We start from the raw sequence: 11280 nt of genomic DNA, 5'->3' as shown, positions 1-11280 counted from the left end.
GAGGTTTAATAGGAACAACACTCAATTGAGGTGTCAAAACAGAAAAAATGAATAAATTTAAGAGGCTGCATATATGCATTAAGCCTATTATTAATAATAGATCAGAACGACTCACAAATGCCCTCATTTCTTCGTGAATCCAACAAGTCGATAAGCAGCAGATTCTAAGATTTTAAATTAATGATTCTAATAGATTTACATTAAATTAAAATTAAACTTAATGTAAGTAATTCTTTTAACACTATCAAGTTACCCAAATAACAATTGTAGATGGAAAATTTATTTTCAACAATAAAAACAACCACAAATAAAGGTGACCTGATACTTTAAAAAAACAACATTAACAATATAAAGGCTCAAATCTAAACTATCGATCCATGGTGTATAACCTGACAGATGTCATCGTATTCGTTACATCTTTTACACAGTACACTGCTATTACACTCAACTAAAATTTATACCTGAACTCAAAGCACCGGAATCTATCCACCACGAAAGTTTATAGTCATGAATTTTCTTTTTAATTTAATTATTAAAAATATAATTAAGTAAATAAAAGTGTGTCTCTCTAACAGTCTAAGCGTTTAGATGAGTTAGCCACATATTTCGATATGATATCGGAGCAGGCAAAGGTCCTCTGATTGAATTTCACAATTTTTTCCTCTATTACCTTTACTTATTTCGTATATTAAAACAAATTGTTACTTGTCCACTTTGGTAAATAGAAGAAATTAATGATTATTTGTTAATTTTATTCTTTACTAAACAAATAAATGAAGGAAGGGAGTACTCCCTCCGTCTCAAATTATTTGTCATTTTTTTTAATTTTACACGCCATTAAAAAATATTAATTAGGAAAAATATTTGACTACTTTATTCTTATTTATATCTAAGCTATAATATCTTTTCATTAAATGTTTACTTTATTTTGTGTCATCTTCATTAATAACACTAAGGGTAAAATGGTAAAAAATAATTAATTTTACTTTAAACTTTTAAAACGATAAATAAATTGAGATAATTATTTAATAGTAATTACGATAAATATTTTGCGATAGAAGAGTAATATAAAAGGACTTGAAATTGAAATGAGGAAAGAATAAAAGCCCCAAAGTCACAGTGTCATCCCAAAGTCCTTACAAGTACCCATCATTTCTCTCACCGCCTCCACTTCCTAAAACTTCCCCAAACCAAAACTCTTTTCTTTCTCTCTTTCATATATTGCCACTCTTTTTTCTCACACCATACATTGAGAAAATTAACAACCAAAGCGTTACTACTGAAAAAAGTACATCAAACTGGCGATCGACAACCAAGCAACCGCAATCCGTGAAATCAAGCCTAAGAACAGGCGTACCATGGTACTATTTCAACAACTCAAAAACAAATTACCATGCTGTTTCATTCATTGGTGATATTTCTCTCTTTTTGCTGACTTTTTTTTTTTTTTTGGTTATGTAAGGGACCTGATGAGGAAGACAATAGGTGGCCTCCATGGTTGAATCCATTGCTAAGGGAACGATTCTTTGTTCAATGCAAACTACATGCTGATTCTCATAAGAGTGAATGTAATATGTACTGCCTTGACTGTATCGATGCCCCTCTTTGCTCTCTCTGTTTAGCTCATCACAAAGACCATCGTGTCATTCAGGTGAGCTATTATTTTTTTATTCTTTTCTTTCATAATTTGTTCTTATAGGACATGAGTTCGAGCTGTGGCCGCAATCACTAATGCTTATATTAGGTAGACTGTCTACATCAAAAAGGTGTGGTCCTTTCCCGATCACTCTTAATGCGGGATGTTTTGTGCACTGGGCTGCTGCCGTTTTATATTCTACTTTCAATATAAGGGTTAATGAGATAAGGAGTTTAGCCCCTCAAAATTTCTCTGTTTTAGCTACTCTTCTTAAACAGAGTTTTTTTCTTTGTTAACAGATAAGGAGGTCATCATACCATGATGTGATAAGGGTGAATGAGATTCAGAAGTATTTAGACATTTCATCAGTCCAAACATACATTATCAACAGTGCCAAAGTTGTGTTCTTGAATGAAAGGCCACAGCCTAGGCCAGGCAAAGGGGTGACAAATACCTGTGAAGTTTGTGAAAGGAGTCTTCTTGACTCATTCAAATTCTGCTCTCTTGGTTGCAAGGTACAAAAAAGTTACTACCACGTCCTTCTAGATTTTCCATTAATTTCTCCATTTAATTTAACTTTTAATGTCATTGAATTTTAAATTAAAGGATGCCCATAAATTCTTTTATTGCGTACATTTCAAGGTAATGGCTCAATGGTCATTGCCATTTGCCACTGTGTCTGCTCATTGGCCCATTAATTTATTGAAATGGGAAATCTTTGGCATTATCAAAGTTTTTCGGGAAATTTAATGAAAGTTGGAATTTTTGAGATTGGGAATGAATTTTTTTCTCCTTGCATTCATTGTATTTCCCTATGGGAATAAAAATTGAGATTCGAATCTTTAATTGTTCAAGGGAATTTCCTAATTTTAATATTTTTCCTTCTACATTTGATTAATTTTACAGATTGTTGGGACATCAAATAATTTCGTGAAGAAGCCGAGGAATTTGTCCAAGGAGAAGAGGTCACGGTCATTGGAATCTGAAGACTCTTACAGTAGCAGCAGCCATGGTCAACGCTACAAGATTCAAAGTTTCACTCCGTCAACGCCCCCTCCAACTTCTGCTAATTACAAAACGGCCAAGCGTAGAAAGGGAATTCCTCATCGAGCCCCAACCGGAGGACTATTCCTAGAATATTAGCATTCGCATCCTGAAGAGTCTTGGCGTAACTGATAAAGTTGACGTCATGTGATCAGGAGGTTACGGGTTCGAGCTGTGGAAACAGCCTTTTGCAGAAATGCAAGGTAAGGTAAGGCTGCGTACAACAGACCCTAGTGGTCCCGTCTTTCCCTAGACTCGTGCATAGCGGAAGCTTAGTGCATCAGACTGCCCTTTTTTTCAATTTAGCATTTGCATCCCGTCCTTTAATTTACGTATAAAATGCATAATGTCTACACAAATACAAACTAGTTATTAAGAATGCAGCTCCTCCAAATCCCCACCAAACATTAGTGCTTTCTCCAAAAAGGCCAGTGTCTGAGAGCTCTTTCGTTCATAAGTGTGTTATTGTATATAGTTGTTAGGATCAAATAGGATATGATGATAAATTAGAGCGGTGGAAGTTGAAATAAGAAAATGTGAAAGGACTAATAGGGTTAAGTTAGAAGTTGGGCTTAGAAAATAAGCTACTACTATAGCTTGATGAACTACTTATTAGATGTTTATACATAAAGTTCTGATCGTCTCTTTGAGCCCTGTATAAATGTAAAATGTATATATATTGGTACTATTATGGTTAAAATACTTAACAAAGTGTCGACATTTGGAATGGAGCTTTAGCATTATAATTGTCTCATCTGGTTTTTTTTAATATATAAAATGGACACTTCCCCATCGTTTAAATTTTAGTGCTAATATTCCATCTTATCGCAATGTCATACTTTTATATGAATTGACATGACGGGTCGAAAATCACTTAATATTAAAAGCACTTTGATTGTATCTAATCTAATGCGTCTAAAATGAAACAAAATGACTCAATGTTTAATGCTTCTTTTGATTAAGTTTGCTTATGGAACTGTGAGTTGTTTTCTTTCAGATTTAACAAGTGTCAACTGAACTGTCACGAAGTTAGGACTCGAATTATAAATATGCATATAGTTATTCATGTCTATCGGTAAAATTGTTATAATGTGATTAAGAGATCATGAGTTCAAGTCAGTAAAAATAATCTCTTGTAAAATTGAAGAAAAAAATTGCGTACAATAAAATTTTGTGATTTGATCCTTTCACTCGCTATAGTACATCAATGGTCTTGTTTCTAGTTTGTGATAAAATTTGACACAATTGATAATTTAAGCTTGTGACACCATATAAACGAAAAATTTGACTAAAAGGCAAGTAGGCAAATAAAAATGGCCCCAGCTTAGGGGGCATTGGGCGAAATGGTGGCGGCATCAGATAGGGCACGTGTCCAATGTTGTTTGGTGGTGAAGAAAGCAAGATGTCTTGGTTCGTGGAATCTACAAACTAGGCCAGCCGCCCTTGCTGATATAAATTAGGATTTTCTATTTTTGGTGGAGAGGTTTTGGTGGGGTCTATTTATGGCTGTTGAATGTGTGTCGGTATTGGACGGTCATGATTGTAAATTGGGAAAGTTAGCTTTTCCGCATACACGAGTGGTTTTGGTAGTGTAAATTAATAAATTATTGCCCGTAAAATTGAGGTATGCCCAAGAGATTTGCTTTCATGCTAAGAGGGCAAAATATATGTATTAAGATCGGGCGAATTTATGTGTAAATTTTAGGTCTCGTGAACACATGATCACTCGATTAATTTTGATATATTATGTGTATAATTTCAAAATATATCTAATATTAATTAAGTGAACACATGATGACAGTGTCAGAGCCAGGATTTCCTCCGAGTGGGTTTAAAATATAAAAAAGTAAACATACGAAAAAAGCCTACGGGGGTTTAACATTTACTATATATACATAAAAAATAATTTTAACCTTGTAAAAACAGTATTTTTTTCTGCCGAGGAGGTTCGGATGAACACCCTCGGCTCTATGTGGCTCTGCCACTGCATGATCATATTAGGCTGAGTGGAGCACTAGTCAAAGGTTATCTTTGTATTCTCAAGGTCACGGGTTCAATCCCCAGCTCAGACAGCTTTTTAAATTTTTGCTATTATTTTCTAAAGCTATCTTTTTACCTTTCTTTTTATAAATATTATTACTCAAGTAATAAAGTGTTTTTACTTCATATTGCATCATATACTTTTCTTTCCTTTATTTCTAATTATACCAAGTCCCAAAAAGTAATTTAAAAAAAAAAAAAAACTCTATGGCTACACTGCAACGATGACCTCATGAGTCATGACAATCAAGAAACTTAGAAACTCATAGTTGATAGCTAAGCTGCAAGCCAGCAATGAATCCATCAAATAAAATTAAAGTCCCAAGTTTCAAAAGGCAAATCTATTCTCCATTCCCATATGTATTCTCTATTAAAATATTATTCTCTAATCCCAAAACAAAATATCTCAGAACAACAAGGTATCCGGTAAGTTTTGAATTCGAATTCCGAACACCCTTTTGGTCTTTTTATTGATTTTTTGAATTTGGGTTTCTGAATTTTATTCGTTTTTTTGAGTTTTTGAATCTTGGGGTTTATGGGTTTTGACTTTTGAAAGCTTATTTTCTTGTTTCTTTTGAATTTTGGGGTTTATGGGTTTTAAGAAATTTAACAAATTATCATTTTTAGGTTGGAGTCATCATTTTGTTTCGAAGGAGAAGTACCACTTGCACTACAGGCGTAAAGTTTTGGACCTCTTGGATCGTATTTGCACTAAATTTCGAGCTCGATAGACGGTAATGAACACTTTTCTATAATTTTGAATGTGAAAGGGATGTGATTCCTCTAATTTATTATAAATGTGGAAGGGTGTGATTCCCTTATATTTGAATGCGAAAGGGGTGTGATTCCTCTGTTTTATTATAAATTTGGAAGGGAGTGATTCCCTTATTTTTTAATGCGAAAGGGGTGTGATTCCTCTATTTTATTACAAATTTGGAAGGGTGTGATTCCCTTTTTTGAATGCGAAAGGGTTGTGATTCCTCTGTGTTATTACAAATTTGGAAGGGTGCGATACCCTTATATTTTAATGTGAAAGGGGTGTGATTCCCCTATTTTATTATGAATTTGCAAGAGATAAACTTGTGACTAAGTTGAATAGTTATTTAAATTTATAGGAATCAAATGGATAAAGACATGACTAAATTGTGCATTGGACAACCAAGTGTGGAAAGAGCATTTTCCTCAATGAATCTCATATAAAATGATCTACGCAATTGCATTGGTGAAGAATTTCTAAATGGTTGCATAGTTTGTGAGATAGAGTGTAAGGTATTTGCAACTATAAGCAATGATGCTATTATGCATTGTTTTCAAAGGATGAAGCCTCGTCGAGTACAACTGTAATAGAAGGGTTGTTTAGTTTTTTGGATTTTATTAGCTCTTTAGTCTTATGATAGACTCTTGGATTTGCCAGCTCTTTAGACTCATGATAGCTTTTTGTTATCTTTGTATGAGTTGATATTTCCTCTTCTTTTGTAACTATTTATCTCTTTGATGCCATTGTAATTATAAAACAACTTATTTCTTAAAAAAATGTAATTAATTATCTTTTGCTCGGGAAGTCGATGCCCCTATAAAAAATTATATTTTATCTTAAAGCAATTGTGAACTCATCCATATGAAATCCTAGATTTGCCTCTGATTAAGACTCCTAGGAAAAAGGAGCAGTAGCAACAAAACATGCTAGTGATGAATAAGAGACAATAAACTATAACAAAAATTGAAGAACAAGAAACTATAGGAGAAATACTACGACTACTAGTGAGAAAGGATAAACAAGACAATCCTCTACTACCTACTAATCTTCTAACCTAATTCGTGTCCTCCACTACCTCCCATCTAAAGTCATCTCCTCATCGGTAAGCCACAACGCTACATGTCCTGTCTAATCACCTCTTCCCAATACTTCTTAAGCCTACATCTATCTCTCCTTAGACCATCTATAGCTAATCTCTCACACATCTGCACAGGGGGCATCCACGTCTCTCCTCTTTACATGCCCGAACCATCTCAGTCTCGCTTCTCGCATCTTACCTTCATCGAGGCCACTCCCACAATGTCTCGGATATCTTTATTTCTAATCTTATCTCTCCTAATATGCCTACACATCCACCACAACATCCTCATTTCTAACTTTCATCTTTTGAACATGAGGAAAAAATAATTATGTGTGCCTTGAACGTGTAAAATGATAAATAATTTATGACAACAATTTTAGAAATCACGACAGATAATTTAAGACGTAGGCAATATATGATATGAATGGTAAGTAATAAGCCTGTTTGGCCAAGCTTCCAAAATCAGCTTATTTTAAAAAATATTTTTTTTAAAAGTACTTTTCAAAAAAATACTTTTGGCGAAAATCAGTTTGTGTTTGGTCAATTAATTTTAAAAGCACTTTTGAGCAGCAATTAGTGTTTGACCAAACTTTTAAAAAGTGCTTCTATGTGTATCTTTCTCAAAAGTGCTTTTGGGCAAAAGTTATTTTTTTTAGCTTTTGAAAAACTGCTTCTGCTACTTCCCAGAAGCACCTCCCAAAAGCTTGGCCAAACACTTCACTTTTTTTCAAATAAGCACTTATTGAAAAAATAAATACTTTTGGGAGAAAAATAAGCTTGGCCAAATAGATTATAATTTTATATTCAAAATCTTCTTAAGTCACTTTTAAATTAAAGTGGTTTTCAAGCAATAATACCTTTGTAAGATACATGAATGAGCTTTAAGTAATCTTATTTTAAAAAGACAGATAACTTTACTAAGTAATTTTATTAAGTTGAGCGAGCAATTGAGAAATTAACTCGTTATCTGTGTTTATTCTTTATATATTCATCCTCAACTCGGTCATTTTGTTTTGATGGTAGCATATTTTATACACCCTCCGTTTCAATTTAAATGTTTTTTTTATCCAAAAAAGAGTCTCTTTAATATTTAATAACTTGAAAATTCAAACATTTTACATGATAAGTTTATAATCACGAGATTCAAAAGACGTTTTGATATATTAAATACATTTTTAATTTAGGATCATAAGATACAAAAATATTTCTTTATTTTTAAAATTTTGTGTATAATCAAATTAAGAAACCTAAATTAAGACGGAGAAGCATCAACTACCAACAACTGAGAAGTGACAATACCCTTGCCGTTTTCCATACACTAGAAGTCTTTTTATATAAGTCGTTGATTGAAAAGAGATGTGAGTGCATTGTGGACCCAACTGCCACTCTCATGCCCCAAATGAATACGATGCAATTATATATCTTCGCCCCTTTTATTTGACACTTTAATTCTAAAAAATATTCTAAATTTATAAAATTAGAAAAAAAACCTCTTAATTATTTTTCCCCATTTCCATCTTTACTACTCCAAAAAGGTATGTATATAATCGATAGTCATTTGAGGAAGAGATAAAGGATATTTTAATCAAGTATCTATTATGTTTATTAATACTAGTATTAATTAACGTTTTTCACTAAATATATCAAAATCTTGCAATAAATGAACAGGAGGAACCGAGGAAGTACTTTAGATGAGAAATTAGCAATTTAGCACGAGTGAGTTCTTGACTTCTATCCTCGGTGAAGAAAGAATGGACACATTATTGTCATATTAGTATATGTTCGTAGGTAAGATATTTTGATAAAATCAGTTAATCAGATAATATCATCACTTATAAGGGGTTGTTTGGTTGGTGAACAAGTTATCCCGCTATTAATAATAATGAGATTATAGTATTGAGATTAACAATAATGGGGGTATTAAGACATATTTTTATTGATAAATGTTTGATTTATTGGACTGAAAATTAGAGATACTAGATAAGTAGATAGTATTATATAAAACACTAAATAAAGTGGATCTTAAAGGACTTTGGAAGAAAATTTTTGAAGAATGAAAAATGTGTTACTTTTGTGTTAAATCCCGAAATCACTAATTTTCAATTGTTCTACATAAAGTGTGGGATAAAAATAATATCATAATTAAGTTATGCATAACTTTGCAATTACTAATTCTAAAAGTAAAAACTTACCAAACGTGAGACTAATCTAAAATTTAATTTTGTAAATTATAATCCCATGTTCCTTAGCTCAAACGACACCTAAATGGAAGTAAGGTTACGTAGGCATGAATCATGATTACATCCTTTTTGTTTAACCCTGTGAAGGGTGGACACCTTTTCTTGACTTTGACTGCTTTTTTATGAGCTGCTAAATGCTTTGACTTTTGACAACCAATTTCCTTGCTCGTAGACCCTTGACTTTGCTTCCTCCTAGCTCACTGATTTTCGCTTTTCCCAATAAAAAGTACAAAAAAGTGAAGATAAAATCTTGATCAAATTAAGTTCTGATATAAAATCTTGATCCAATTAAGTTCTGATAAATCTCCTGATTTATGGATTGCTACAAAAGTTCATTTAAGTGATACACAATTATCAACGAAACATACTTACTTGAATCCTATTTTTTGCACCTGTGCAGATGATATGCAAAATAAGAATTATCATTTAGAAATAGTTAAGTTGTATGTAATAACTAAGATATTATATGTCATATATTATTTAAGGTAAAAAAATTATTACCATAATATGTGGGTCACGTTAAATGTCTTATTAAAGAGACATGTAATTCTTACATTCTCTCACTTGGTCTACATATTAGAAATAAGATAATCCTTTACGAGTGATAATCATGGACATAAACTTTATTCACTCGACTAAACTATTATATAACAATCACTTCAACTAGAACATATTACTGCATGAATCATGGCGGTCATGCCCTTAAACAAGCACCTCGTTCCATGCATTACGCTGTATAATATATTCTAACAAAGTGTCCAACATTTTTGTGAATAAACTTAATATAAGTCATTCAGAGTCAAACTTTATTGATCCAATGATTACAACATAAAATATGAAAACCAAAATGTGTCTTGTCATGTATAACAAAGAAACGATAGTGTCTAGACAAAGTGTTAGAAAACAAAACAAGACTAAAATGAGTTACTAAGACCCATACGGGTTACATGATCCTTGAAAATGTTAGCTTGTAAACATTTAATCATAGGATCAGCAATCATCAAAGTAGTACTAAAATGTTCAAAACTCACATCTTGCTTCTTGACGTAGTCGCTAACCATCAAACACTTTACGTCGATATGCTTGCTTCGGCTGCCACTTTTATTATTCTTTGAAAAGAATACGGCAGCTGAATTATCACAAAAATCCTCAATGGCTTTGCAATAGAATCAATAACTCTAAGGCCCGAAATGAAATTCTTCAATCATAACGCCTGTGATGTAGCTTCATAGCATGCCATAAATTCAGCTTCCATTGGGGATGTTGCAACAATGGTTTGTTTAACTCTCCTCCAGGATACAGCACCTCCAGCAAGAAGGAAAATGTATCCAGAAGTAAGTAGATTTACCAGTGTCTTTGCATCCACCCAAATTAGAGTCTGAATATCCAATGACCTTCAATGAGTCAGAATATCTATATGTGTACTTAAGATCCTTGGTTCCTTGCAAATATCTCAAAACCTTTTTACCAGCTTTCCAATGATCAAGACTAGGGTTACTTTGATATCTGCCAAACATTGCCAAACATTCCTACTGCAAAGGCAATATGAAGTCTAGTGTAGACCTGTGCATACATAAGACTCCCAACAACTGAAGCATAGGGAATGCCTTCCATTTGTTCTTTTTCCAATGCATTTTGTGGACATTGATTCAATGAGAACTTGTCACCTTTAATGATGGGTGCTGCTATAGGTGAACAGTTCTTCATACCAAATCTTTCCAGAATTCTTTCAATGCAGGCCCTTTGAGATAGTCCAAGTCATCTTTGAGATTTATCTATGTGAATCTCTATGCAAATGACATAAGAGGCTTTACCCATATCTTTCATTTCAAAATTGAATAAGAAACTGTTTCGTCTCATGCAACAATCTCAAATCACTACTAGCAAGTAAAATATCATCCATATATAGAACTATGAAAATATAATTGCTCCCACTCATCTTAAGGTATATACACTTATCAATCATGTTCTCCGTAAATTCAAAGGAAGAAACAACATTATGAAACTTAATATACCATTGACGGGAAGCCTGTTTCAGTCCAAATATGAATTTATTCAACTTGCAAACAAGGTGACTTTTATCCTTATCACAAAAACCTTCAGGCTAACGGATGTATACCCCCTCTTCAAGAAAGCCGTTTTCACATCCATTTGATGTAACTCTAAATCAAAATAAGCAACTAAAATCATGATTATTCTTAATGAATCGTTCCTTGAAACTGGAGAGAAGGTTTCATGGCAGTCAATGCCTTCCTTTTGAGTAAAACCCTTGGCTACAAGCCTGGCTTTATATCGTCCAATATTACCTGATGAATCTCTTTTGGTTTTATAAACCCATTTGGATCCTATAGTAGAGACTCCTTTTGATAATTCAACAAGATTCCAGAATTTATTCTTAGCCTTAGATTCCAACTCTTCTTTCATTGACATCATACCAAAGTGTGTAGTTTTCTCCACTCGTGGCTTGTGAAAAGGAGCATGA

At 33.0% G+C, this 11280-nt stretch overlaps 2 protein-coding genes across 2 annotated transcripts; one reads left to right on the top strand and one right to left on the bottom strand.

Annotated features, from left to right (window-relative positions):
• The first annotated feature begins 1115 nt into the window (after nucleotides 1–1115).
• LOC132640457 (protein RGF1 INDUCIBLE TRANSCRIPTION FACTOR 1-like) lies at nucleotides 1116–3411 on the top strand. The gene is made up of 4 exons (XM_060357056.1): nucleotides 1116–1361; nucleotides 1463–1651; nucleotides 1936–2151; nucleotides 2543–3411. Exons 1-4 carry the CDS (start codon nucleotides 1359–1361, stop codon nucleotides 2777–2779), a joined length of 645 nt encoding a protein of 214 aa, XP_060213039.1. The 5' UTR covers nucleotides 1116–1358; the 3' UTR covers nucleotides 2780–3411.
• A 6591-nt stretch (nucleotides 3412–10002) lies between these two features.
• Nucleotides 10003–10505, bottom strand: LOC132615158 (secreted RxLR effector protein 161-like). The gene is made up of 2 exons (XM_060329738.1): nucleotides 10297–10505; nucleotides 10003–10192 (listed from the first exon to the last, which is right to left on the bottom strand). The coding sequence occupies exons 1-2, from the start codon at nucleotides 10503–10505 to the stop codon at nucleotides 10003–10005; spliced, it is 399 nt and encodes a 132-aa protein (XP_060185721.1).
• Nucleotides 10506–11280: the final 775 nt, after the last annotated feature.

Source organism: Lycium barbarum, chromosome 1 (genome assembly GCF_019175385.1).
Source record: "Lycium barbarum isolate Lr01 chromosome 1, ASM1917538v2, whole genome shotgun sequence".
NCBI classification, from domain to species: Eukaryota; Viridiplantae; Streptophyta; class Magnoliopsida; order Solanales; family Solanaceae; genus Lycium; species Lycium barbarum.
This window is presented reverse-complemented; position numbering and strand designations above follow the sequence as displayed.

Excerpts from the sequence above, each read along its gene's own strand:
- LOC132615158 (XM_060329738.1), bottom strand. The coding sequence starts at position 10,505 with ATGAAGAACTGTTCACCTATAGCAGCACCCATCATTAAAGGTGACAAG. Across the intron at positions 10,193-10,296 it reads AATGTTTGGCAGATATCAAA|GTCATTGGATATTCAGACTC; the intron begins GTAACCCTAGTC and ends GACTCATTGAAG.
- LOC132640457 (XM_060357056.1), top strand. Across the intron at positions 1,652-1,935 it reads AAGACCATCGTGTCATTCAG|ATAAGGAGGTCATCATACCA; the intron begins GTGAGCTATTAT and ends CTTTGTTAACAG. Across the intron at positions 2,152-2,542 it reads TCTGCTCTCTTGGTTGCAAG|ATTGTTGGGACATCAAATAA; the intron begins GTACAAAAAAGT and ends TTAATTTTACAG.